The sequence below is a fragment of the Astatotilapia calliptera genome, chromosome 14 (genome assembly GCF_964374335.1).
Source record: "Astatotilapia calliptera chromosome 14, fAstCal68.1, whole genome shotgun sequence".
In the NCBI taxonomy this organism is placed as follows: Eukaryota; Metazoa; Chordata; class Actinopteri; order Cichliformes; family Cichlidae; genus Astatotilapia; species Astatotilapia calliptera.
This window is the reverse complement of record NC_137435.1, coordinates 23,439,316-23,467,004: the sequence shown is the minus strand read 5'-3', so window position 1 is coordinate 23,467,004 and position 27,689 is coordinate 23,439,316. Positions and strand designations below refer to the sequence as shown.

Here is a 27,689-nt window from a genome sequence, read left to right as displayed (position 1 = left end):
CACTCAAAGCGCTTTACAATTCCGCTATTCATTCACTCTTGCATTCACACACTGGTGGAGGCAAGCTATAGTCGTAGCCACAGCTGCCCTGGGGCAAACTGACAGAAGCGAGGCTGCCATATCACGCCATCGGTAGGTGAAGTGTTTTGCCCAAGGACACAAAGACCAAGACAGACAGAGCAGAGGATCAAACCAGTAACCTTCCAGTTACAAGATGAGCTTCCCAACCCCCTGAACCACGGTCGCCCCACAAACCACGGTCGCCCCACGACGGTTACTGGTTGGTTTATACTAGTTTTTCCTTAGAAAACTCATAATTCTTTGTTTGATTTTAGAACATAGATGTTTAATTATGTAGATTTGAGAAACCACAGTCTGAACATCTTCTATATCTCTTGGCAACGAACATTCATTGGGTTCTTTAAACGAAAGCGTCGCTCCTTTACGACTTTATTTGTCCAGTTCCATCATCAAGTTTAGCTCGTCATTAATCATGTCTGACTCAGTATAAGATAGATTGTGTGCAGTCTTTCTTAAGTGGATGTCAGAATTATTTTCCCAACAATGCCCAAGAATACAATAGCAAACGGGATCCTGAATTAGACTTTTAAATGTTATGTAGAAGAAGTAGCTGCAAAGAAGCTTTATCTTTCTTCCTTGTTTCACACTGGGGAGAGGGTATAATGAAATCATAAACACAGAAATAGGCCAAAGTGCAATAAAACTAGATGTTCATGTTATAAACTTAATGCTGCTGGTAAAACAATTAAAAAAACAGTGGCAGATAAGTTAATGAATAACGGTGTTTATTATGTGGCTTTAATTCAATTCAATAACATTTTTTATGTAGCATCAAATCACAACAGTTGCCTCATGGTGGTAAAGACTCCACAGTAAACTCCAAAAATCATACGTCCCCCTTCCCCCTTTGAGCAGGCATCTTGGCAACAATGGTAAGGAAGGAAAGACTTCCGTCTTTTATTTTGTCTATAAAGCTACTGTACTGTAAGTGATTCTCATTTCTTATGGCTCAGTATGCTCACCAGTCTCACTGAAACCACGAAAATGTTTATCTGTAACCCAGCTGCTTCATCGCTGTAGCACAGCCAGCTGAACTCACTCATCACAGGCAGAAAGATCCAGGTCAGTGCCACCGCACACTGTACAGACCACCAAGGGGACTTAAAGCTCAACGCTCTCCCAACGATAGTGATCTAAAACACACTGCTTGCTATTAAGAGACCTAAACTCTGCGCTCTCCTTTACATCTTTCTTGGTGTTGAAATTTGTGGGATGATGACACTCAACTTGCATGTTCGGGGGCTTTTCCACACCAAACCACAGTCACTGTTTTCAGTTTTAGTCTTTAGACAAGTGGATGAGCATTTTAGTCATTTATCAGTATTATTCATCGAAAACCAAAAACATTTCCTTCCACTTACCCAATTCAAGGTCAGTTCGAGGTGAGGGATATGACATGTTGAATCTATCCCAGCTCTAATCATGAAAGAGGTGGGGTACATCCTGTGTGGGGCTAACACAGATAACTGTTTCCACTCACAATCGCACCTATAAACTCACAAAGGCACAGTGAAACCATGCACACTCCCAGTAAGAACACACAGGCAAATATGATCCTATTTTAAGCTGTCAAATTTTAGTGAGCCTAAAATAGGTTTAGTGGATTAGAACACAGGGTACACATATCTGTGAGGCAACAATATAAACCACTGCCTTGCAGTGTCACATGTCAATCTAATCAAATCATGTTTTGTCTTTATAAACAAAGGAAACCTTTTATATTTTGGCAGATTTTAGTCTAACACTGATTGATATATGGAACATTTATACTGTCCTGAAGCAAGGTGCTTTATAAACAACATGCTTAATTCACCTATTCACAGCCAGTTGTACAAGCACTATTTCTATGCAGAACTGCTTGCTATCTAACATTCACACACATTCATACCCTGATGGATGCATCACAGAGCTACTTCGGTTTATTATCTTGCCCAATGATATTTGGCATGTAGACAGGAGCAGGCAGGGATCAAACCACCAACCGATTGGTAGATGATCTGCTCTGCCTCCTGAGCTGAAAAAAAAAAAGAATACTGTACTCATAAATATACTACTCGCTTCAAGTGCCATTACCTGAACCGAAGTCAGGGCTCTTACACACAAAAGGATACATTAAAATGCTTATGTATTCAGAATATTGTCACAATTACTTAGTGTCAGAAGATTAGACATCTGGAATCCTGACAATGAAGCAGCTAAACAGCAACAGGTGGCTATAAGCTAACATTATGGCAGCTAATGTTAGGCTAGCGCTCAAATATGCTTCCTCTCTGATAAACAGCTTGATTAAATTCTCACATTAATTGAGAATTCATGTCCAAGTCCAACAATGCTGTGCCTTAACGTTAGCTAACACGGCACAGCAGAGCACAGCATGAGAAAACAGAATTCAGCTTACATTCTGCAATTTGCTGGCATTCATTAGCGATCGTGATCAGACCGTTTATAGGGCCACAGTTCGTTAGTTTAGCTTGCTTTTTACATTACGTATGTGAAATGTGACACGTGTTTTGTCTGACGTTAACAGCCATTCACATAACTACATCTGAATGTGTGTGTGTGTGTGTGTGTGTGTGTGTGCGTACACATGCGCATGCTCAAGGATTTGGTAACAACAAAGGCTTCATAGAATATCTGTTCCTTTTAGAGATTAGTCTCAATTTTTATGTTGCAACGTTGGCTTGGCACGAAATAGCCGATTATAAGGGATCTCTGTTTGCAGCGCTAAATGTCTGCTGTTGTTTAGGAGGTTGGGGAAGAGTGAGGAACAGAACACAGTAGTACATCTTCAGTGCAAACGATTCCTTGTAAAGGGAATATAAGCCCTGTCTGCTTTTTGGAAAAAAAAAAAAAAACATCACACATTGTTCTCCACTTGATACTGTGAATACTTCATATTCCACGATGAGTGGACTAAACTTAATGTCAGCTATCTAAAACCTGTTGTTTGTTACTATGCTTAATGAATAGTGAAGTCTGCCAAGGAGAAGTGAAAGCTCCCTTGGAAGGACGATAGGGGTTCACAACAAATTTTCAACTTGATCAGACTTTGTTTCAACTATTTATTCATTAGTTATAGTTGGACCGGACCTGGTGCTGTCTGACACTGTCCAAGTGTCAGGAAGATACAGTCTGGACAACACACGTTCAAATACACCCATGCACTGCAATTCCAAACAAGAAACAATGGTTGGCAGGTTGGCAGAAATACTAACAGCAAAAGATGATAAGTCTAAAGAAATATTTAATTTAAAATGAAGAAAGAAGTGTGTTTTTTTTTTCCTAAAAAGGAATTACATTCCCTGTGTTATCACTCGAAGCCCAGTTCAAATGTCATACCACTGTCAGCAGTTTGTAATGGGTGGGTATTTCCCTTTCTCATACACAACCCACACACAGACCTCATGATATGACCCATTCATGTTTCCTCACTGGTACTCTCTATTGTTGGAATTTGCAGTAGAATACACCACCTAGTGGAAAAGACAACCTCCTCTCATTACAAAGCTGAGACTACAAACACAAACGCCTTTAATGTTTACATTTAAATATCTTGCGCACTCACACTATAGTTCACAAGCTGTGACAGGAAAATTGAATTCCCATGCTGATCATTTTTATTGTTCTGCCACATATCCAGTGTTAAAAAAGCAATAACCGCACGCTGTGATAAAAGGAACACTAAAACGGAGGTCAGTCAGTAGCTAAGTTTCTCCCTTCCTGCGTCATATTCTTTAATTGCTGCTGCTGATGATCACAGGAAATGCCACTAAAGTGTTTATGGCTCTTTCGCATCACTTCCAGTGGAATAGCAGTCCCAGCAGGGCTGTGCTGGGACATCAGCTTGTCTTCTTTTGAGCTGTCTGCTCCATCTAATCCACTGCTAGAGCCACTCATCTGGAAATTATGAGTCACCTCTTTTTTAACCAGGTCCTCCAGGTCTGAAGAAAGAACAAAGGAATGTTTTTAAAGATATTATCTCACCCAGAGAACTGATTCATGCAGATGACCCTTTTATTTCTTTTCTCTTTTTTTGCTAGTTGGATATAAAAGAAGATTTACAAGTAAAGTGTTGGGTAAAACAAACATGAAGGCTTCCACAAACTTGAGCACGCTCCTGTGCATTTTTAATAAATTCATTTGAAGTTTATGAAAACGCATCAATCTTTTAGAAGCTGTAGTCAAACACTAATCAATATATATTTATGAGGAGAACATTTTTTCTAAATAATAACCTAGAAAAGGTCATCGCTGTACCTTTGATAAATGACAGAATCACTTAAGAATTGTATTTTCTATTAATTTGGATTATCTTTATCTAATATTTGATGATCTGAAACATTTAAGTATGAGAATCAGGATGAGGAGTTTATCACAGCACATCACTTTGATTTGTGATGTGTTAAATCAGTCTGTGATTCCCAGCTGATTTAAACAAATATCATTTTAAACATGGCATGACTGATCTCAGCTCGTGTTCATATCACTCTCTTCTCATTACTTACACTGGAGTACCGTCCTGTTGACAAGCGTATAGGCTTGGATGGGGTTCCTGCTCAGGTCAATGTAGTAGTAGAACTTCAGCTCCTTAGGGTACTGAGAGTGGGACAGGCTGTGAAGCAGAGGAATCATCCTATTGGACATGGGTCCCTCTGTCAGTACCTGGTGCATCATATAATTACACCAATCATCCTGAACAAAATTAGGAGTGATAAGCAGAGCTCGTAAGTGACTGTTCTCCACTGCCTGACAAAACTCGGTGCAAACTGCACCTCCTGGACAGGCGTCCCTCTGCCACAGAAAGCATCTGAGGCTGCGGGGCGAATCCTCAAGGAAGGAGACCAGGCGTGTGGCCTCTTCAATGTCACTTTGGGCGCTGCTGTGACAAACAAATAGGTCATACTTTCTTTTCCATCTCAACTCACAACTGAGAACAGTAGGCAGCTGCCGTGGTTTCGAGGGGGTCCCCCCGGGTGATGATGACAGCGACGACGAAGAGCATGATGGTAATGTAGATGAGGATGATGTTAATGCACCACTAACAGAAGACACTGAACCTTTTGTGGCTTCTTTATTGTGTTGCTTTGATAAAGATCCTCTCGATTTCAAGAGTTTCTGGAACCAACCTAAAGGAAACAAAAAGATTTTAAGGTCGATTTGTTTTTCTTTTTAAGTATAAAGATTTCCTGACATTCCACACAACTTATGAAAAATCGTGTGAATAACAGTAGATATTTTTGTCACACGTGCACAAACAAATCCTCAAAAGGATTCTGATCAGATTTACACTGAAAGAAGTGACCAGAACTTTTTACTTACCGTGCATGTTGCTGAGGTCGTCATGGTTGTTCAAATCGTATCCAAAGTACTTCTGACAAATAGATATAGATAGTGATAGATAAATAGATAGTGTTGAATTCCATCGGTGGGAGCTTCTAAAAATCCAATTTCTCCACTCTTTAAAAACATCGCAACCCGAGGCTGTAGCCGAAAAGCTAACTCACACAATAGCAGCAAAGAGAAAGTCACTGATATCACCATAAAATGAGGAAGTTAGAGACTGCTGGAAGGGATGTCTCTGCATGTGCAGTCGAATTTCAAATGCAAAAACTGTCAGACTTCACTGATCACCTTATTCATCGCTGTAAACTGACATTTGTCAAAAAAAAATATTTTGCTTTTTTTTAAACAATATGATAGAAAAAACTGATCTCATAAAGAACAAAATGAAGTGGGAAGCATGAAGACAAGGTGGGAAATGTTAATAGGCCTAACCATGTCCACAAATCTATTTCTGTAATCCATGTGTTACTATGGTTTGCATTTCCAGCTTCACCATGAAGGAAGTTAATAAAACCACTGTTATATATTTAAACAAGAGGAAGTTTGGGGTGACAGTAAGCCTCAACCGCCCCCCCCCCCCCCCCCCCCCAACACACACACGTTATTTATGAAAAAAAGTCCTGTACTATGTTAATTGTGGTGGGGGTGAACCCTCATTTGGGCTTTTCCCACATTTCAGCATTTTTGAAGTGTGGGAAAATTTCAGTATAATTGGTCTATTAAAATTTGAGTAGCAGGGTCCATATGAGTGCACCAGAGGTGGGCGGGTTTCGTGCATCTGCCCGCATAGCAACCACTGCAAAATGATACCATGTACTTTTTTGCCCCTCAGAGGCATGAGCTTTCACACTTTTTTCCCTTCTGCTATGCCACCTTTTGTTACACTTTAAGGATATTGGCATTTTTGGGTTGTCTCAAGTCCCAGAACATGAATTCTCTAATCATTTAAAGTAACTGAAAAAATATGGTAATAGCTAGCCAGTAAAAACTAAAAAGAAAAAAGATTTTAAAGATTTTAAAAAGCAAAGTAACTCATCATTACACATCTATACATGTTTCAGAGTTTCAGTCAGTAAAATAGTTGCTTTGGTTTGGTTAATCTCCCCTGGAAATGGAGTTTGTAATCAGTTCTGTCTGTCTGTTAGCAGTCTAGCATCCATTATTTTCATTATTTTCATTTTTTTTTCTTTGATGGTAGATACCAATAACAGTTCCACCTGATTTAATTTTTGTTGAAATCTGGTCAAGTTCACACCTAATGTGGAAATCAGCAAAAATTTTGTATTACTCACAATTTTTCCGAATCCAGAAAATTTATCTCCACAGATAAAACTCTCTTTATTAGTTATGCACATCAGGAGATCCAGGAATCTGGAAACAGCGAAAACAGGTAAGGCCAAAAAAAAAAAGTAGTGTGATGGACTGAATCACAAGTGTTGGTATCTCACAAACACCCACACTGATAGATAGAAGAGATAAAGAATAAGGAGAAGAAAGAGAGATAAAAAGGATGAGCCAGCACTATCTTGTCTATTTAGTATTTTTACTACACTGTGTTAAACTGGGAAATGGGTGAAGGTTTAATTTCTATCGCCATCAACAGCATATAATTTCCTAGGCCCTAGAACCTGTAGAGAAACAGTTTTCTTGTATATTTACAGTACAGTTTGTAGTACTACATGTATGCACATAGGAAACATACAGACCAATCACGTGCATTGTAACTCATCACACATGAAGCTACTCAGCCAATCATTTAGTTTCTTCAGTGCAACCCTGCGAACACGTGTGTGTGCAAACAGAGAAGTCTGAGAGGAGATGAAACGCAGAAGTCCAAAGACAAAAGTAAAAGCAACAGAGAGAGAAAAGCGGTCGGTAAAAGCTGTTCTTAATAATTCTTGATGTGACTGAGGATAAAGAAGATGAAGAAACTTCTCTTTCCCTTTTTAAATGAAACATTTTTTATGACAAAAGCTCATTTATTTTAATTTTGAATGTAAAAGAACATTGTTCAATTTTATTATTATTCTATTATTATAGAATTCTCGAGTTCATGGTGAAATAATAAGCATAGTGCAAAGTATTATTTAACTGAATGTTTTTTCTTTTATTTGAGAGCCTGTTGTTTGACTACATACAGACACTGATACAACTATTAGGCTACCTCAATATATATTATATTGAATTATGTGTTACTTTGTAATAACCGAAAATATTATAAAACAATAATACTTCTGGACCTTAATTTGAGGACTTTTTCTTTAATTGGACTTAGATTAGCTTAGATTTTAATTGTCCTGTCTTCGGCCTATATTATTACTATCAAATAACACAATTATTTACCTGAAATTTCTCTTTAGGTAGTAGCTTATACTGAGTACTCAGGGAACTGTAGGGGAATTTTTGCTGGTTAACTTAACCCAGCTGTTTCCTCTTGGTGGTTTCATATTTACTTTTTTTGTTTCTCTTTTTGTCGTATGTCTGCTTGTCTGTACCATCAGTTGTTCATATATATATATATATATATATATATATATATATATATATATATATATATATATATATATATATATATATATTAGGGGTGCAATATATATATATATTAGGGGTGCAACGATATTCGTATCGATATTGAACCGTTCGATACAGTGCTTTCGGTTCGGTACGCATATGTATGAACAATACAACATTTGTAATTTATTTTATCAACTTTCCTTCTGACGATGCTGTCTGTGTTGAGCGCTCAGTGAATCTGTGTTCGACTACTCCGCCTAGGCTGCACTGTCGAGCGCAGATACACTGAGCGCTCAACACAGACAGCATAGTCAGAAGGAAGAGCACAGGGCAAGCTAGCGAGACAGAAGTTAAGCTCTCCTTGCAACAGGCAAATTGACCCTCATTCAGATCTGGCGTTTGGAATTATTTTGGTTTTCATGTGACGTATGACCCTGAAGGTAAGCGAGTCATGGACTAAAGTAAAACAGTATGTTGGATGTGCCATGCAATGCTCAATTACATTGGTGTGAACTAGTGTGTTAGCGCAGTTAGCTCGTTGATGTGTTGGCCGTCTAGCTCCATGCACGGAGCGATCGGCGGTAGCTCCTTAACGGAGATTTGCCGTGTTGTGGCGTTAAGGTCATTTCAACGAGATTAACCTGAAAGCACTAGCGGGAACACAACGAATATGACTGCACATTTACGCCGACATCATCGTAGTGCAAAGACAAGTGGAAGCAGACAAAAAAAAGCAAGCATGCTACTAACTTTAGCCGAGTCATTTAGACAGCTGTTAGCACATGATTCTCCTTATGCTGCTGAGAATATAGCCCAGAAGAAGCGGATAGTATAGCTTTTATTTTGGAAAGAGACATTTCTCTGTAATAAACTCTCTTTTCCAAAGATGAGTGATTCCTCAATCAGATACAGGGCTTGCAATATCGCTAGCCCGACGTCCCGGAGCTAGCGATTTTTTCAGTCGGGCTACCAAAATCTATCTCTGCCCTGCCCGTTGGGCTATTGTAGGAAAAATATATGTCAATGCTTTTGCATTCTTTCGGGAAATGTAGCTGGGTAATTATGTCATTGGCATCGGTGAGCCACTGTCAATATGTGACATATTGAAGTCGCGTTTGAATTTGCGCTTGTTTTTTTGCTTTCACTTTGCAATCGTGTGAACTGTGTATAGAGAGCGACAGCACTGATCTGTGAGTGATGATAATTTGTGCACCAATTCCTCTGACATCGTCTTATTAATCGTTAGCTTACTATGCAAACATGACAAGTGAAATCTCCCGCAGCTTACACATGTGAGAGGTTGATCGCGCAGAGAATCGCTGAGCTTATGTGAGTGCGTGTGTAAAAGCATTTCAGTTCTGCTGAGCCAAATAAGACAGGTCAGGGTGAAGAAGTGACAGCCAAAGAAAAGCTTACCACAAAACGGAGAAGTTATGACAAATCAGACTATAAGGCAAAAAGAAAGTGCAGCTTTATGGTTTCATGGACAAAAGAATTTCTGTGGCTGCAATATGATGAGCTAAATAACCAGGGCTGCACATAAGTGGTCCGCAGGTGCGCATTCGCTGTCAAAATAAAAAACACGCACAAGGGTTAGGGTTAAATTTAAAAACTGTACTTTTGAGTTAAAATATATATTTATAATTTTAATAAATGACAAATTAAAAAGGCTTGAACATTTTTTTGTATCGAAAAAATATCGAACCGTGACACCAAAGTATCGAACTGAACCGAACCGTGAATTTTGTGTATCGTTGCACCCCTAATATATATATATATATATATATATATATATATATATATATATATATATATATGGAGAGAGAGAGAGAGAGAGAGAGAGAGAGAGAGACACATGCAGATGTCACAGCTTGTCACTCTTTTTCACCCTATAGGCAGGGATTAGACCAATTATACGGGGATCTCTGTCCAGAAGAGCGCAGTCCTAGGAACAGCTAAGATACTGCGCAGGACCCTCAAGCTCCCAGGCCTCTGATAGAGGACCTGAGCTTGAAGGGGGTGAGCAGGGAATTTTTATATATATATATATATATATATATATATATATATATATATATATATGCTTACAAGTACCTGGGGATCCCGCAGGCAAATGGGAACCATGAAGAGGCCGCTAGAAAGGCTGCAACCACCAAGTACCTGCAGAGGGTCAGGCAAGTCCTGAGGAGTCAGCTGAATGGTAAGAACAAGATCCGGGCCATCAACACATACGCCCTGCCCGTGATCAGATACCCTGCTGGGGTAATAAGCTGGCCAAAGGAGGAGATAGAAACCACTGACATAAAGACAAGAAAGCTCCTTACCATGCATGGAGGGTTTCACCCCAAGTCCAGCACCCTGAGGCTGTACGCTAAGCGGAAGGAAGGGGGCCGGGGACTGGTGAGTGTCAGCACCACAGTCCAGGATGAGACAAGGAACATCCAAGAATACATTGGGAAGATGGCCCCAACTGACCGAGTGCTCAGTGAATACCTCAGGCAGCAGAAACCCAAGAAAGAGGAGGGAGACGAGGAACCATCATGGAAGGACAGGCCCCTGCACGGTATGTACCACCGGCAGATAGAGGAGGTGGCTGATATCCAGAAATCCTACCAGTGGCTGGACAAAGCTGGACTGAAAGACAGCACAGAGGCACTAATCATGGCAGCACAAGAACAAGCTCTGAGCACAAGATCCATAGAGGCTGGGGTCTATCACACCAGGCAAGACCCCAGGTGCAGGCTGTGTAAAGATGCCCCAGAGACAATCCAGCACATAACAGCAGGGTGCAAAATGCTAGCAGGCAAGGCATACATGGAACGCCATAACCAAGTGGCCGGCATAGTGTACAGGAACATCTGTGCTGAGTACAACCTGGAAGTCCCGAGGTCAAAATGGGAGATGCCCCCAAGGGTGGTGGAGAATGACCGAGCTAAGATCCTGTGGGACTTCCAGATACAGACGGACAAAATGGTGGTGGCTAACCAACCGGACATAGTGGTGGTAGACAAACAGAAGAAGGCGGCCGTAGTGATCGATGTAGCGGTTCCGAATGACAGCAATATCAGGAAGAAGGAACACGAGAAGCTGGAGAAATACCAAGGGCTCAGAGAAGAGCTCGAGAGGATGTGGAGGGTGAAGGTAACGGTGGTCCCCGTGGTAATCGGAGCACTAGGTGCAGTGACTCCCAAGCTAGGCGAGTGGCTCCAGCAGATCCCGGGAACAACATCGGAAATCTCTGTCCAGAAGAGCGCAGTCCTGGGAACAGCTAAGATACTGCGCAGGACCCTCAAGCTCCCAGGCCTCTGGTAGAGGACCCGAGCTTGAAGGATAAACCGCCCGCAGGGGCGTGCTGGGTGTATATGCTTGTTTTTATTACATTTTTAATAAATGGCAGGTTGGTTCATCTGCCTCCATTTCAGCTCTTACCTCCACTATCTCTGTATATGTCCAAACTACCTCAGCCTAGCTTTTTTTCACATTGTCTCCAAAGCTTCCAGCCTGAGCTGTTCCTCTGATGAACTCATTTCTAATCCTGTCCGCCCTGGTCACGCCCAATGAAAGTCTTAACATCAACTTTTTGTCAGTACCCCCATCTCCAAACCATACATCATAGCAGGTCTCACTTCCAATTTACAAACCTTTACTTTCCTCGCTTGCTGAAATCCTCTTGCCACAAATCTCCACTGACACTTGTCTCCACCCATTCCACATTTCCTGTACTTTTCTTGACCTCTCTTATGCACTGTCTGTTGTTTTAGATGGTTGACCCCAGGAATTAGAACTCATCTGCCTTCAGTACCTCTATTCCTACAGCTTCACAGTTACACTCGCCTCATTCTCATTCGGACATGTAATCTGTCTTGCTTCTACTGGCTTTCATTCCACTTTGCTCCAGAGAACATCCCCCCAGATACATAAGAGATGGGTGGATCGCTGGTATTATACCAGTGCTGTCGTTGGTATGGGATTGACGCTAGTGTTATGTTGTTTGTAACCTCTAAGTTTAGTATATAACCCACTTAATTGCTTTAGATAAATTATATTTTGGGAATGAAAAAATATATCTCAACGTGTCCTTTTTATTATTATTATTATTATTATTATTATTATTATTATTATTATTATTATTATGATAAAAATCACATTAATGAATAAATCATGTATTAATTTATTCATTAATGTATTTATTTAGTTATTTTTATAGCCTATAACACATTTAAACAACAGAAGTTGACCTAAAGAGACAGGCCCAATACAAATTATTTTTACAGGTAACTGGTAAAAATATTGGCATTGGTACTGGTAAAATAGACAGGAAAACACTACCGGTTCATTGAAATGAACACTGCGCAAGCGCAAACCTCAGCAAAAAAAAAAAAAAATGCCGGAAGTCAACATCACTTCCTGATCGTGCCTCTGACGTGTCTAAAACAGTTTTTTCACTGGTAGTGGGTTTCACTCCTGGGGCATTTATTATCAGTTTAAGTATTATCCGGTAAGAGTTCGTGTTCTGAATGGCAGGCAGGAGCCGTTAAAACGACACTGTATATAAACCCAGGGCTCTCTTTCGCTTTTATCCACATATCTGTCTGTGTTTTTATTTAAACCAGGTACGTGCTTAGAAGATGCTAGACTTCTTCACCATCTTCAGCAAAGGGGGGATAGTGTTGTGGTGTTTTCAGGGAGCCGGTGTCACTGAATCCTTCACGGGGCCGGTCAACGCTTTGATCCGCTCGGTGATCCTTCAGGTGAGCCTCACGGCTAGCTGCTTGTGGCTGTTGTCTTTTTATCCAGCTCTCTGTAACAAGGGGCCAGCTAATGCTAGCACTAGCGGGTAGCTCATGCTAGCACTAGCTTATGGCGTAGCGATCAACTAAATAAGCTTCTTCTGGGCTGTGTGCCCCCCCGCATACCACTCATTCATATATAAGTTTAATATTTCCTGTGCTATAGTGACGTAATTTAGGTGGTTGAAAACACACACAGCGATAGCTGCAGTAGCAAAAGCTCCCGTTTACATGCTGTTGATGTTCTTTTTTTTTTCAGGAGCGAAGTGGGAACAGTTCGTTTAGTCATGGGGGCTTGAGTCTTAAATACAAGCTCGACAACGAGTTTGAGTTGATTTTTGTGGTAAGTCGTTCATATAAGTATTGAATGAATTAAAAAAAAAATCAGGTGGGGATAGGTGTTTGTGTTTTATATGTGTTTATGATCATTACCTTTTTCTCGTTTCACCTGTGCATCTCTAGGTGGGTTTTCAAAAGATCCTGACGCTGACATATGTGGACAAGTTTATAAATGACGTCCAGCTTCGCTTTAGGGATCGCTATAAGAATGAGCTGGAGCAGAAGGGAGCTTTAAAGCTGCTCAACAACAGCTTTGAGTTTGAGAATGACTTCAAAGTGCTTCTCAGGTAAAGAAACAAAATAATTTCCATAATAAACACTTAGGTACCAAACAACACACAGGCCAATGTCTGTAGGTAGGCATGGAAATGTGCAAATAATGTTATTAGTAATATAAAGCCAATTCATTCATTGTCTTCCGGTAATCCAAATTCAGATTGTGGTGGCAGCAGGGTAAGCAGGGCATTCCAGATGTGATTCTTCCTAGCCACACTTTTCAGTTCTTGGGCGATTGCACAAGATATAAATCTCTCCAGCGGGTTCTGAGTCTACCTTAGAGTCTCCTTCCATGCCCAGAAAACCACCAAAGGGAGGCGCCCAGGCGAGATCCTAACCAGATGCCTGAATCATCTCAGCAGCTTTTAACATGCAGGAGCAGCAGCAGCTCTACTCTGAGACCCCTGCAGATGTCACAGCTTGTCACTCTTTTTCACCCTATAGGCAGGGATTATACTTTCCACAAGTCTGCTAGAGTTCGCTTGGGTCCCACTGACACAGTTTTCGTCATCAGATGGCTAACATGAGGGTCCACTTGGACGTTTGCGTACTTGCCCGCGTTACTGCTGAGGCTGCATCAAACTATCTGCCCAACTTGCACTCTATCTTTCCATCCCTCATAAATACTTGAACTCCTTTGCTTTATGTTTGGGAACATAAAGCCAATTCAAATTTTATTTTAGCAGCAATCAAACTCAAGTCTGTCTTGATAATGGCCAAAATATGTTTGTAAATATTTGTTTTACATGCCACATAAGAAATATGATCAAAAAGCTGTGAGATTTAATAGTTTTGTTGTATGTTTGTTTTATTAACTTAGAAAAAGTGAAAGATGCATCCCTGACAGTTTCTTTTTGTTATTACCTATGTTGACATATATTAATTGTTTATCAAAAGTGTGGCGGAGGAGAGCAGTAAAGCTCGAGGCCCTGCCGGGATGCGGACCTTTGAGCAATCTGGGAAATCTCAAAAAACTGTGAAGTCAATGATTGAGACAAAGGGTGGGGACAAAGGCAAGGAACAGGGTGGCAAGAAGAATAAAAATGCCAAAAAGGAGGGTAAGTGCTCTCTTTCGGTTATAAAAAGCAAACTCTAAATGGGTAAGGGTAACGTGATTTCAAACTCAGTTCACTCTGATCCTTTCCAGCTCCTGCAGCTCAGCCTGCCAAAGGGGATCAAGACAAGGCCTCAGCCTCTGGCCAGAAGATGGTGGAGAATGGTAACCAGAGCCTGACTGCTGAGGAGATCTTGCAAAAGAACAGAGAGGAATTCTTCCGTAAGCACAGGCCAGGAGCTTCTGAAAAACCCAGGTAAAGCAGCTGATACTTCCATGTAAAAGAGAGAGCAGGCCAAGAGCGATGTGTGTTTTAAAGACACATCTTGATGTCATTATCAATCTGTCCTGAATCCCAAGTTTATTATTTTTAATTGTTTCCTTATTATTTAAAATTCATTCATTTTTCTTTTCCCCAAAACTTATATTAAGTGTTACTTGTGTGTGTGACTGTCTGCTGTGTTGTGTTAGAGCCATGGTTTGATGATGATAATTGATTATTTTCTTTCCTCCTCGTGTGCAAAGCATGTTGAGACACTCATTTTTGTTATTTTTTTTTTATTCTGATCTCGTTCTCACAGTAAGTCGCCAAAGCCTCAGAAGCCAAAGGGGAAACAAAATCGTGTTTGGAACAATGGAGGCAGCAGCACCAGGGATCTGGACTACAGCGACAAGAATGGAAATGGTTCTCCAAATGGTGCCGAACAGAACCTGGAAGCACAATTTGATCCGGTATTTAGTGGTCTTTAATCTAACCACCTAGATCCCTAAGACATCTGCAGTTAGATTAATGTGATTAAAATAAGTGACGAGATGCCACATACTTAGTTCCTCGTTTGTTTTTCAGGAAATGCAGCCAGCCTCCATGAAGGGAGACTTGCTGTCTGTGGAATACGAGTCCAGTGATGAAGAGGAGATGGAGGAAGAGGATGAGGAAGTGGTCATCAGAGAAACAAGCAAGCCAAGGTATGAAATATTAGTTTTAGAGTATCAGGAATACCATTTTTAATGTTGTCTAAACTATAATTTGTGCATTTCTTTCTTTCGTTTTCAGTTCCAAAAAGGGTGGAGGTTTGTTTGGGATGCTGAAGGGCCTGGTGGGCTCCAAGAGTTTAACCCGGGAGGATATGGAACCAGTGTTGGAGAAGATGAAGGACCACCTGATCGGTATGAAGTCAGCTGCAGAAGGCATGATAGCCTGGTATTCGTTGTCTGGTATTCATTGTCCTCCTTTCTGATCACACAGCAAAGAATGTAGCAGCCGACATTGCCTCCCAGCTGTGTGACTCTGTAGCCAAAAAACTGGAGGGCAAAGTCATGGGCACATTCACCAGTAAGTACACATTATATACATAGCAAAGTGTTGATTTGTAATTTATAGTATGGTTTAAGGATCATGTTTATATTCCTTCTTCCTCTGAGTGCACCAGTCCGCATACTGGGAAGAGTAATAAAATTACAGTAATCCATTTTAAACATGAAGTGTATGTCAGAGCCTCTCATACTGATAAGTAAAGTCAATTAACTGCAACTCCTGTTGTTAAAAAAATAACTCTGATGATATGAATGCTGTAACAGTATGACCCCCTTGACTTGATTCACATACTTGGCCTTAACTGGCAATTCCAACTTATTCATTTCTTTTATTCATTGTAATTATGAATTGTGGTACTATGTTACTTTATGGTGTAATTATATTAAATACACTACATCTGTAAATGATGTTGTGCACTAGCACATATGGGTAACGCCGTGTGTGTGTGTGTGTGTGTGTGTGTGTAGCTGTGGCCTCAACAGTAAAGCAGGCCCTGCAAGACTCACTGGTGCAGATCCTGCAACCCAAGCGAAGAGTGGATATTCTGAGAGATGTCATGGAAGCACAGAGCCAGCGAAGACCTTTTGTCATCACATTTTGTGGTGTCAATGGAGTGGGAAAGTCCACCAACCTGGCAAAGGTGAATTGACATTGAAATTTTTCTGCTTGTTGGTAATTTGAGTAATTTACCGTGTCCTTGTAAAGGTAAACTTTCCTTTCCCTTGGTCTAGATCTCCTTCTGGCTGATAGAGAATGGTTTCACTGTGCTGATCGCAGCCTGTGACACATTTCGTGCTGGTGCCGTGGAGCAACTCCGCACTCACCAGCGCCGCCTGAACTCTCTGCATCCCCCCGAGAAGCACGGTGGACGACCTGTAGTCCAGCTTTATGAGAAAGGTTACGGGAAGGATGCTGCTGGAATTGCTATGGAGGCCATTGCCTATGGTAAAAAAAAAAAAAAAAAATCTACTGTGGCATTAGTAAGGGGTTGCTGGTTGATGCCACACAGCACAGTGTGTTGTACCTTAGCTGTAAAGAAGGGATGTGGCACTTTTAATATTAGCATTGCACCCATTTCAGTATCACTTGTTCACCTTTCCACTTTTGATCCCTGTAGCCCGCAACCAGGCGTTTGATGTGGTGCTGGTGGACACTGCTGGACGTATGCAGGACAACGCCCCCCTAATGACAGCGCTGGCCAAGCTTATAGCAGTCAACATGCCTGACCTAGTGCTGTTTGTTGGGGAGGCTCTGGTGGGCAACGAGGCAGTTGATCAGCTGGTAAGATCACTCAGAAAGTTGAAATATTTTTTTTGTACATATAAGATGTAATAATTAGTTCATTTTCAATTTGAAGTAATACAACAGTTAGTTCATATCTGTATGAGTCATGCGATCAGCTGCTAGAGCTTTCAGTCAGTGTCTAACGCTACTAAAAAAGAACTTGGTTAGGTTAAAAAAAAATTCTATGTATTCAATTGTCCAGCAGAGGGCAGTGCTATTGCATTAAGCTGCTGTTTTGTTACACCCCTGCCTCTAGACAGCATTAGGTTGGAGATTTACATGTGAACTCTTTCCTCAGCAGTTTGTACCTGAACAACTCTGCTTTTGCTTCATGTCCATAGGTGAAGTTTAATCAGGCTCTGGCAGACCACTCCATGTCTGACAAGCCTCGCCTCATTGATGGAATTGTTCTCACCAAGTTTGACACTATTGATGACAAGGTATTTTATTCTGATCACTTTACCATTGGGGCCATCTCATTTCTGTGATTTAGAGAATATTTGAATGCAGTTTGGTAATTAGTTTGCAGCTGCTTTCTGCCTTGTGAATAATTTGCATTATTTCTCATTCGTCATCCTTCCTTCTATACAGGTTGGTGCTGCCATCTCCATGACTTACATCACAGGCCAGCCTATTGTGTTTGTGGGCACGGGGCAGACCTACAATGACCTGCGCAGCCTCAACGCCCGTGCTGTGGTCAGCGCCCTGATGAAGGCTTAAGTTGGCCGCATGTTCTTCTGGTTTATTCATCATTGCAGAGAAGCCTTTGCCACACTGCCACAAGATGTTCCAGCCCCGCTATAGCCCACGTTTCCATGCTGCTGCCCTGCGCCCCCTGCTTTTGGAATCAAATGAATGAACTAAATGTCTCACGCAGGATGTTATTCTTCCAGTAAAAGGACAAGTGTGCATTTGAAAAGACAGAACGTGTTGCATCAAAGCCAGAGGAGCCTCCCTTTGTATTATTTTTAAACATTTGGGCCAAATTTAGAAAGTACCTCAGATCAGCTTGTGTTCCGAAACGGTGAAGTCTCATTCAAATGATATAATTGCTGACTGGACCTAGGCTGTGCTATCGGTTTACTGGTTTACACAGTAAAAGCTTGGAAAAGAAAAAAGCTCCCTACCTGGCATTTGTCAGTCAGATTTCTTTCATCTAAATGAGGTCGGGTAGTGCGTGTTTGCTGGATGTGACATTTCAGCAGCTGCCTGTGCCTGAGGAAAGGTTAGTGACCACAGTGCCTGTCTGTCTCCTGTCTTCTCAGTTAACACTTCAATAATGTGGATACTTACCCACTAATTTCATGGCTTTGCAGAAGAAGAAGAAGCAGCCCCACTAGTCTAGTGGGGAAGACAGTTTATGATTTACAATAGGGTGGGTGTGAATACCAGCACTTATCAGGTTAGATGTTTTTTTGTGTTCAACAAGAAGAAAATGACGGCATAGAAAAATCAAGGTCGACAGGGCAGTGCATCAAGATTTCCTGAGCAAATTAACAGTTATGATCTAAAAGTCATCTCCCAGAGTTCCTCACCTATATAACACACAGTTAATTCATTGCCATTACAACATGAAGACTTTGATTCCCCAGTTTATAGTGGATGAAAAGCAGAAATCCATTTGTAAGTTTAGGTTTTTCTTGTTCTTACAGGTGTCCATAGATGTCAGACTACACTTCTTAGTGGTCAATTAAAGTTCTGTGGCCCTTTGACTTATTTCCCCCTCTGATTCATTCATCATTTGTAAGAGAAAATTGAAGTTTTAAACATTTCGGCCCCCCTTTAAAATGTGGTAGTGCAATATGAGAACTATAAAGAAAATTTGAGATAATTTATGAGAATGTAAAAGTTTCTAAATAAAGCTGCTATATGCTATGACAGCCTCTAAAGTGGCGCTTGTTGTACTTTGTGTTAGAGATGCATGTACGAAAGGACAGATGGAATACCAAAAGCTTTATTTTGAAAATGGTGCTTATTATTTATAAATACTACATCAGAAAACACATGCAAGTATTAAAAGTACAAAAAGGGGCTTTTAAAGAACTATTTTTTTTTCTCTATTTTTAGCACAAGAGTGGCAAAGAGGTTGCTACTGCCGGGAACCGCTCTGATATGAAAACATCTGAATGTACGTTTTTACGACAGTCGTTACAGTAACTCGTCCCTTTCCCCACCAAGCAGTGTGCAAATCAAGTTTTCCAGGTTGTGGGATGAGCATGACTGATTCAATCTATTCACACAAGACTTAAAATCGAGAGCAGGGGTTGTGCGTTAAGCTCAATGCGTATTTACTGTATGTTGAAAATTCAGCATAACAGCATGTTTAACTACTGTGGATTCACATGTAGTGTTTCTGTCGAACTGAAAGGGGAACATCCCATTCAGTTACCCGGATGCTTCCCACAAAGTGGATGTTCCAGCAACATTTAAATCCAGTATAGTAGGGGATGCCAGGCAAACTTTTTTCCCTTTTAGTTAAAAACGGAATGAGAAGGGAATCTGAAAAATAATGATGTAATTAAGGTTCCCCATAGATTCCTAAATGTATTCAACAAAATCAGACTTGATCTGTGAGTAAAGCTGTGGAAGAAAATGCATCTGTCAAGAGTATGGGGTTGAAAAGAAGTGGAAGGAATTGTCTGAAAAGCTTAAAAAAAAGTCAAAGAACATCTACTGAAATGATGCCACTGACAATTGTTAATACTGCCACACCAGTTTGTGGAAAAAAATACCAGTATTTTTTTTTTTTTTGTAACTAAAATTCAAGACAGACTTGGATTTTCTACCAGCATACAGTCAGAAAACAGTTCTGAACAGGACGTTTAGTCTGAAAATGTCTTTAGCGAGAGGCCGCAGCTCCGAGCCAAAGAGACGAGTTCAGTCTTAACCTTGAAGGAGGCTTTTCTGTGTGTTAATACCGATCTGCTGTTCCTCTCCGTTCTGCGACGGGGATCCTGCGGATACACATTGAAAAGAGACAACGTGCAAAGAGTAAGCAAGTAAAATTTTATTTGTATAGCACCTTTCTAGATAAAAAGATCCCAAAGTGCTTCACAAAGAGCCCACATTTATGATAGATTTTTGATAGATACTGACAAAGAAAGAACATCCATGACCTCTTTCCTGTCCTTATTTCTCATCTTGTGATAAACTGAAAGCTCTTTTATAGAGCCCCAGTGCTAAAATAATAAAAAAATTTGTAAATGTGATGGCCCCTTTAATGCAGATCATTCAAAGGCAGGCTAATGTGTTCCAATTCATTCTGCTTACCCCAGCCATTGGTGGACACGTCACGGTTGCAGATCTCATTGGCCAGCCTCTCAAAGTACTCAGGCAGGTCAGCGTACTCGTCTCCATAGGAGATGACCTTGATGCCCTTGTCAAGCATGTTGTCGCGCAGCTTCTTGAACTCTCCCACATCCTCTCGCCGCACGAGCATGAAGTGCTCGAGGTCCGACTTGTGTTTAACCGCCTCCAAGAACAGAGCCTGGAAGGTTGTGTCGTCTACTGTGCGGCCGCAGCCCAGAAAGACAAAGGATTTGGTCTCGTACAACTTCTGAATCTCACGCTGCAAAAAACACCCAGTGATAAAGCTGTATTATTTCATTCACAGGAGAACCTTTCAAATAAACTAGTGCACGTCCAGAGGAAAATTGTAAATCATTAAGATGTACACATATAAATGTTTACATCTTAAGCCAAAAAGGGGGCAGAAAGCAGTGAACGTTAGTGCCTACCATAACCTCAGTGTTCCTCAATACATTCTGATAGCCAGCAGGGTGCAGTACGATACCACTGGGGTTGGTGTAAACACCGTGGATATGCAGAACACTTAACCTCCGTTTCTCCTGAGCCCACTCCAGCACCTAGACACACAAGCACACACGAGTGCACACTTAACAGTCCATTGCACAAAATCCTGTTCTGGCTGGGAATGGAGCGCAATCACTGAGCAGCAGTGAGAGGATATTCGCCCTGATGGAGATGAGGCATAAATACCAGGACTGAGAGGCAAAGTAACGGGTCTCTCAGAAATCTCTGCTCACTCTGGCAAACTTGTGTTCTCTTTAAGAAACCACTCAGCTAAGTTTAAATGTGCTGGGACATAAATGATGGGCAGCTGAGAATTTGCAGAAAACTTATTTGGTACTTAAAAGAAACGTTTTGTACTAGAAAAACATGTGCTTCCTCTTCAGCCCACTTTAAAGCCAAAAATCAAATATTGTTCAATGATTAAAAATGGAAGTTAAACTTTCCTCCACCTGCCTGACAGAAAGGGCTCTTTCAGGTCAAAAGCCTCGTTTATTTTTTCTCCTAAACCGGCCAACGGGGAACTTCAGTGGAAGCCGGTGTCATAAATGTAACCAGAGCACAAGACAGTGCTCGGGGCAAAGTTTAAGCAAGATTTCAATTTGTCATTTATTTTGTCTGAATTTTAGGGAGTCATACCTACAAACCTTCCAAAGTGCTCGTGGTATCACATGATGTTGGGGACCTTTGCCCTCATTTGAGAAAAAAAAAAAAAAAGACAAAAAAACCCCAAACAGCTGACGGCATCTATTGCAGCAAGAAAGATCAATCAATCACATTTCAAGTAATATTTACCTTCTTCTCATCTGTCAGGTCCAAAGACTCCAGCTTAGTGCCCTGATGGGCTGCATAAATTTCCAGCAGGTTGTCGAAGTTGGTAGTGAGAACGAGTGCGCCGCTCTCCATTAACTGCAGCACTGACCGCAGTAAGTGTTTCCCTGCGTGCTCCATCTTACACTCCAAATCATCAAACACTTCGTACAGGCAGTCCTTGAAGAACGTGGACCTTACATTACCTGTTCTCTGTTTAAAAAGAAAGAAAAAGGAAAAGCACGTTGTTATTAGTGGATAGTTTTTTGCCCAGTTGGGGCTTTTACTTCAAGATGTAGTAGGTTTGGAGACCTGTGTCTAGTTGCAACTGCTAAATGAGCATTTTAGACCAAACTTGAGTGCACCTTACTAATGCAGCCATGTGATTCAGGCATAACAAAGGATTTAAACTTGTCGTTAAAATGCCTCTCCTTGGCACAGCCCTTCACGATAATTTAAGTGAAACTTAGGTGGCGCCGAAGAATGAGATAGCTGGAAAAAACTGTCTAAGGCACATTCACTTACTTCTTCTAGTAACTAATAGACTTCGCTTAAGTCTATTTAGAGATTACAGACTATGACTTAAACCTCATCCTCACCTGGTGAAGCTTTTAGTTAAAAAAAAAAAAAAAAAAAAAAAAGGTGGAGGTGGGGGAACTGGGCTGCTAAGAATAGCTAAAAGACAATTCAGAAATGCACTGACCACTGTGATCCTAGGACAAGGAAATACTCCGCGGACTCTCACAGATTACAGCTCTAATGGGCTAAACAGCAGGAGTCCTTTCCACAGGAAGAAACTCATTATCCACATCCAGCGTCTACAGCACCCATCCTGACCGCCGTGTCCTTGGCCTGTCTCTGGTCAGGACTTACGTAATAACCAACTAAAGCACTCGAGACCAACTCTGTCTTGTAATTCTAATCCTAATTTTTTATAATGCACTTAGCAGCTTTACAAACAAAAACACTCACACTTTAATTTTTCAGGAGCACAGTAAGAGAGAGTTCAGTGGAAAAAATTTTTTTTACAAAATACTATGATTTGTTTTAAGTAGTCATTGCAATACAAATTGAAGATTAAACATCTCAGATTATGGTCTAAACAACTATCAAAATTACACGTCTTCCCTGAATTGAGCCAAACCTTTGGTCAGCACACTTGTAATTAGCCTCTTCACTGCCAAGGGTTTCAGGCCTAGACAGTCTCTTTAGGTTTTAACTTTGGATTACCCCCATTACAGACCGCAGCCACCCTACGAATACACAAATCCATGAAAGTGGGTTAAACTGTCTCTGTCTTATGCTATTGGAGGTCTCTGACACTATTACACAGCTGCTGAGTTCTGTCTAAAGCACTGTACAGCAGTTGCTCTGTTAGCCCAGAGCAGAGTAAAACTACAGTGTACATCTACCTAGCTCTAGTGCTAGCATGTGTGCTTCTCTTCACCAAGAGAAGTATTTGCACATAGGTTTTTGTGAATTAAATGCCTATAGGCATTTAACACTCATACAGACTATACATTACTGTGTGCTTGCACTAGACTTTAACTCTGCTTGAATGTGAAATCTGGGCTGTGGGGGTGGGAGTGGGGGACTGCTGGTTCACATTATTCTATGCTTGTTTTTTTTCCTCAGCATGTTAGACCCGGCTGTGTCTGTGGCCAACGGGAGTGGGCTGGTGTCTGCACGACTGTGGATTGAAATAAACACGATGGATAAAGCCATAAAAGCGCTGTTTGTTCCCTTTGTTACAACAGGCTGAGGGCTGAAACAAAGCGTGTTTTATCAATGTCAAAGGTGCGATGAAACATGACTAACACAGGAGGCAAACGGTATTAAGTCTTCCATCTGCCAGCCCAGCTCCAGAGCAGACTGGTTCAATAGTAAGAGAACTGAGTCACATGTAAATCTATCAATCTAGCAAACTAATGAGTCCAGCGAGCCGTGGTTTGGTTAAAAAAATAAATAAACTAAACATTGTTTTCTCACCTGCAGCCTCACACAGCCTGTGGGAAAAAATGATAGCAATGCGCTGCATTTAGACACATGGCACAGTAACCGTCTTCAAAAACACACAAGAGGGCTCAGGATCTGACTGTAAATGTTTTATGTTCTTCTACACATAGTACACGCTGGCGGTTACACACAAATGTCAGGTTTATACGGTTGAATAATTTAGAATAATGTGACTCTACTTTGGATAAATCCTGAGCTCCAGCTGAGTCTCAGTCCTCCTCAAACAGATGAATTCACCTTTATCTTCAGCCTCCTCTCCTTTATCTTAACTGCCACACCCTTTTCAGAGATAAACACATATAGAACATGCACTTAGACTGTGTCATTTTTGTCAGGACATCACTGCATTCTGGCAGTACCACACCTCTTCTGTGCAGTGTGTCACTGAGCCTGTGAAAGCTCGTAAGGTTACTGTTATGATTAGGTGGTCAGGTAAAGGGAATTCCTGACAGCTTGGGTAACCTTGATTGGCTCATCATAACATTTCAGGTGTTATTAACCTATGATATTTACCTTTGATGTTTTACATATCTCAAAATATTATGCTTTCATCAGTCATCACTGTAAAGGGTAAATGGACTGATTCTTTTCTACTCAAAGCAATTTTGAAAGGAAAATACTTCCCACTCAACAGGTCAGGGAAGATCTTGTCACATTTTTTTTTATTTGTAGCCTTGCTAGCAAAATATTTTTTTACAAGGGCGACCGGTCTGGGCTGCTGGAAGTTCAGTTTAACATTCAGGCTCTTACTAAGAAGCAGTTGCATTATGTGTAGAATGTGGTTTGACATTGAGCTGTTAAACTAAGAAAGACTTTCAATGAAGAAAGTGTGGTTTGCTCCAAAACATAAATGGTGTGTGGAGTGTGACAGATGTGCAAGACACCCATGTTATACTGGAGATACTGCAGCAGCATTTCTGAATCTTATTTATATGCTTTTATCTTTATCCTACTCTCTTTTTGTATATAACATATATAATGTTTGTATTTAGAAATGATTGTAAGCTGTGGGGTTTTTTCCCTTTTAAACAGCATATTAGCTTGTTGCAGATACATTTGTATCCTTTACTCTCTACCTTCCCGTCACCTGTGAGATTTCCTTTATTCTAACGTGGCATATACCCCTCTAGTATTAATCCAGAAGTTTCATATATCAAGTCAAACTTCTGCTTTCATTTCTGCATTCTGACACAGAAGTTATTACTAACATTAAAAACGGGAACAAATCAAAAGTCAAAATAAAAAAAACATGGATGCACTTCCAAACTGGCACTACTTAACTAAACATTTTAAAAGTCAAAACTGTTCCAATATAAAGCACCTGGAGGCAGTGAACATAGCTTGTTCTATTACATATGCAAATAATTTCAAAATGACTGAATAAATGTTTGCCTGTATTGACTTTTGTGGGGTTTTTAAAAAAAACAAACAATCCACATTAAACCTTATGTTATAGGCTATAGAGGTTTTAACCTCTTATGATCTCTTATGTCAAGCCACAGAAGCTGAAACAAAATGTCTCCAGCTGGGGAAAGCACACTAAGCTGCCAGTCTGTCTAACATGTGTTAGTGTGCATGCAACAGGGAGGTGTAGGAAAGAAAGCCGAAGAGGAAAGGCTCAAGCAGGCTTACCGGGGAAAGTTTCTGAATGAGGTCATGGGCCACATGCACCAAATTCTTGTCTTCCTGCATGTGCTTCTGGAACCGCCGATTTTCCTCTTCCTCCAGTAGGTCAAAGTCATTGGCTGCATCGAGCAAGGCCTGGATGAGGCCCTTCCAGGAGCGGAGAGCAGGGACCTGAGGGGCCACTGCAGAGCTTACCCCCGTACCAATCACCAGGACAAGCTCGGGGGCTCGCTTAGTCTTCAGACTGGGCAGCAGTTTCCTTTGGGGTAGGCAGAGATTGAGTGACGATGGTTCCCAAGATGGTACTTCCCAAATCCTTCCGACAGCATGAAGGTTAAACAAACTATTTTCAAGCCCACTAACATGCAGTCGGACACTAAACCATACCTTTTATGTAGGGCACGCAAAAATTAGGAACTCAAAAAAAAAGAAAAGAAAAGATTTTAATCAGCCCTGTTGATGAATTAGTTATAGTCATAGCGTGCAGCTGGCTCTAAAGCAGCATCTGAGCTTACCTGGGCTTTTTAGCATTGGAGTCTGCATCCTGAGAATCCACTGCAGGCCGCTTCTCAGTTTTCACTGCTACAACAGAGGCCATTCAGCTCCTGTAATGAAAACATGATCAATTAAGAGCCTCTGTGCAGTATGTTTAGGGAGTGACTAGTTAACCAAGCAAAACACAACAAAACAAGTCTGGACCCTAAATGGGAGTGGTGTGTGAAGCTTTCTGAAGAATCTAATTACACTGAATCCTACCAGAGCAGTAGAAAATACCTGTCAAAAAAGGGGGGAGGTATGTCAATCAATGTAGCCTGCCTTTGTTCTTGTTCCGCATGTCCCTGTTCTGCTCTGCAAACAGTAAATTACTTATTCATTTCCTCCTGCAAGCACACCTTACCTCAAACCTTCAGTAAAGCTACTGTACCTGGAAAGTAGGAGTATGACATAAGCTAGTCATTAACTAGATAACAAGAACATGTAACTTGTTCTCTTTTTATAACTCCAGCTTTAATTCAAAGCTCCACCGGTTCAATATCAAACCATGAGTAATTAGTAGTAATTACTAATTAACCTATGGCAGTTCGTCATGACAACATTAATTTCTGAAGACACAACTTCGGTGACATTACATACAATCGATTACGTGTTACGGCGTCATTTAACAGCTAATGCTACGGTACATTGTTCAGTATTGATAGCTTACTCACCTTGGTACCGGTATGGTAATGCCCACTGTTTACTTCGGTTAAAGTGGAAATCCTCTTAATGCGAACCAGGCGAAAGTTAGTCCTTTGTAAAGTGAAATAGCTCGGAAACTGATCTGAATTCGAAGCTTTTAGGTTTTCAGTGGTGTTTAAGCCAACCCGGTAAAGTTACAGTATAGACAGTGTCTTTTACTAAACAACCTAAAAATGTAACGAACTGGCGACGTCAGTTAGCTACAGTTAAAACGTTAACTTCCCTGATGTTCTGAGCCGAGTTACCTTCTAGGTGTTTTTAAAATCCTGATTTAGCCTCCTGTTTACTTGTCATGATGATTGTAGAGCATTTAAATCCGCTATCCGATATAAACCAGTCCTTCTAGATAAAACTTATGTCACTTATTCTTCGGAGCAGCGCAAACAGCACAAACGTTACCGGCTCACACCGCTTTTCTACACATTGTCACTCTCTTAACTTCAGCGGTACCGTTGAAGTCGCCGCCTGCTGAGAAGTGCACCGGGTCATATGATGCCTTCATGTGCTGAGCGAATGGCTCCGCAGTCTTTATTGATGCGAGGCACACAGATCAACTCACGCATCGTTGTAGCTATCGGCTAAACGTGTCGAAAAAAGCACCCAGTCTACAGAGGTGTTGAGTTTTTTCTTTTTTTTTAAATGCAAGATAGGTGAGGCTCTACTTTGTTTCAAACCAAAGATTAGGGCAATTTCATTTTTTAAATATACTATGCTTTGATAGTTATATCGACACGGTAATGTACAAATAGATTTCTGACCTCCACGGCAGCCCAGGTATAGTAACAAGTTTTATTTAAGGAAAAAAAACCAACAAATGGACCTGCTTTAAAATTCAAACCCACAAACGGGAGATTTACAAAGAGCATTTGAAAGCAGCAGATTTTCTGAGCTTTTCTTCCCGTGTTACGTCCAGCTAGGCAAGACGTCTCTGTACTCTATACAGATGTTATAGAGAATCTCGAGTTAATACTAAGAAATAATTTCTATTGATTTATTTATTTGTGCAGATTTTACCTTTTAGGGACAATAAAGCATGTGAATTCGTCTTTCTACTGACGTCATATATACGTGGAAATAGATGTGTAATGTCCCGAGATGAATCAGTTTGTGTTCAAAGTCTTGTGATTAAACATCACCAAAATAAATAATGACGCTATCAGGTGCAACTTTACTTTTTATTACTTTTTTGTAA

At 40.8% G+C, this 27,689-nt stretch overlaps 3 protein-coding genes across 6 annotated transcripts; 1 reads left to right on the top strand and 2 right to left on the bottom strand.

The window, feature by feature from the left end:
* Positions 1-3,129: 3,129 nt before the first annotated feature.
* On the bottom strand, positions 3,130-5,614 carry tirap (toll-interleukin 1 receptor (TIR) domain containing adaptor protein). The gene is made up of 3 exons (XM_026193094.2): positions 5,401-5,614; positions 4,587-5,207; positions 3,130-4,022 (listed from the first exon to the last, which is right to left on the bottom strand). The coding sequence occupies exons 1-3, from the start codon at positions 5,405-5,407 to the stop codon at positions 3,775-3,777; spliced, it is 876 nt and encodes a 291-aa protein (XP_026048879.1). The 5' UTR covers positions 5,408-5,614; the 3' UTR covers positions 3,130-3,774.
* A 6,684-nt stretch (positions 5,615-12,298) lies between these two features.
* Positions 12,299-18,885, top strand: srpra (SRP receptor subunit alpha). Its single transcript, XM_026192197.2, has 15 exons — positions 12,299-12,436; positions 12,552-12,689; positions 12,988-13,071; positions 13,191-13,354; positions 14,241-14,401; positions 14,491-14,653; positions 14,979-15,129; positions 15,245-15,363; positions 15,452-15,564; positions 15,644-15,730; positions 16,180-16,352; positions 16,444-16,657; positions 16,830-16,993; positions 17,338-17,436; positions 17,588-18,885. Exons 2-15 carry the CDS (start codon positions 12,567-12,569, stop codon positions 17,714-17,716), a joined length of 1,944 nt encoding a protein of 647 aa, XP_026047982.1. The 5' UTR covers positions 12,299-12,436; positions 12,552-12,566; the 3' UTR covers positions 17,717-18,885.
* A 49-nt stretch (positions 18,886-18,934) lies between these two features.
* Positions 18,935-26,991, bottom strand: fam118b (family with sequence similarity 118 member B). 4 transcript variants are annotated; one of them, XM_026192198.2, is made up of 8 exons: positions 26,467-26,606; positions 26,033-26,107; positions 25,774-25,863; positions 25,265-25,574; positions 21,602-21,829; positions 20,734-20,862; positions 20,267-20,564; positions 18,935-19,950 (listed from the first exon to the last, which is right to left on the bottom strand). In XM_026192198.2, exons 3-8 carry the CDS (start codon positions 25,854-25,856, stop codon positions 19,880-19,882), a joined length of 1,119 nt encoding a protein of 372 aa, XP_026047983.1. In that variant the 5' UTR covers positions 25,857-25,863; positions 26,033-26,107; positions 26,467-26,606; the 3' UTR covers positions 18,935-19,879. The 4 variants fall into 4 exon arrangements, with proteins under 4 accessions (XP_026047983.1, XP_026047985.1, XP_080145336.1 ...); XM_026192200.2 differs by having other exon boundaries at positions 25,265-25,517; XM_080289210.1 differs by lacking the exon at positions 26,033-26,107 and having other exon boundaries at positions 25,265-25,517; positions 26,467-26,991.
* Between the last annotated feature and the right edge of the window lie 698 nt (positions 26,992-27,689).

Coding starts and splice junctions, on each gene's coding strand:
- tirap (XM_026193094.2), bottom strand. Junction 4,023..4,586: donor CAACAGGACGGTACTCCAGT/GTAAGTAATGAG, acceptor TTCTTTCTTCAG/ACCTGGAGGACCTGGTTAAA.
- srpra (XM_026192197.2), top strand. CDS start 12,567: ATGCTAGACTTCTTCACCATCTTCAGCAAAGGGGGGATAGTGTTGTGG. Junction 14,402..14,490: donor TAAAAATGCCAAAAAGGAGG/GTAAGTGCTCTC, acceptor GATCCTTTCCAG/CTCCTGCAGCTCAGCCTGCC. Junction 14,654..14,978: donor GGAGCTTCTGAAAAACCCAG/GTAAAGCAGCTG, acceptor TCGTTCTCACAG/TAAGTCGCCAAAGCCTCAGA.
- fam118b (XM_026192198.2), bottom strand. CDS start 25,856: ATGGCCTCTGTTGTAGCAGTGAAAACTGAGAAGCGGCCTGCAGTGGAT. Junction 20,565..20,733: donor TGAGGAACACTGAGGTTATG/GTAGGCACTAAC, acceptor TGTTTTTTGCAG/CGTGAGATTCAGAAGTTGTA. Junction 19,951..20,266: donor CGTGTCCACCAATGGCTGGG/GTAAGCAGAATG, acceptor GTGTATCCGCAG/GATCCCCGTCGCAGAACGGA.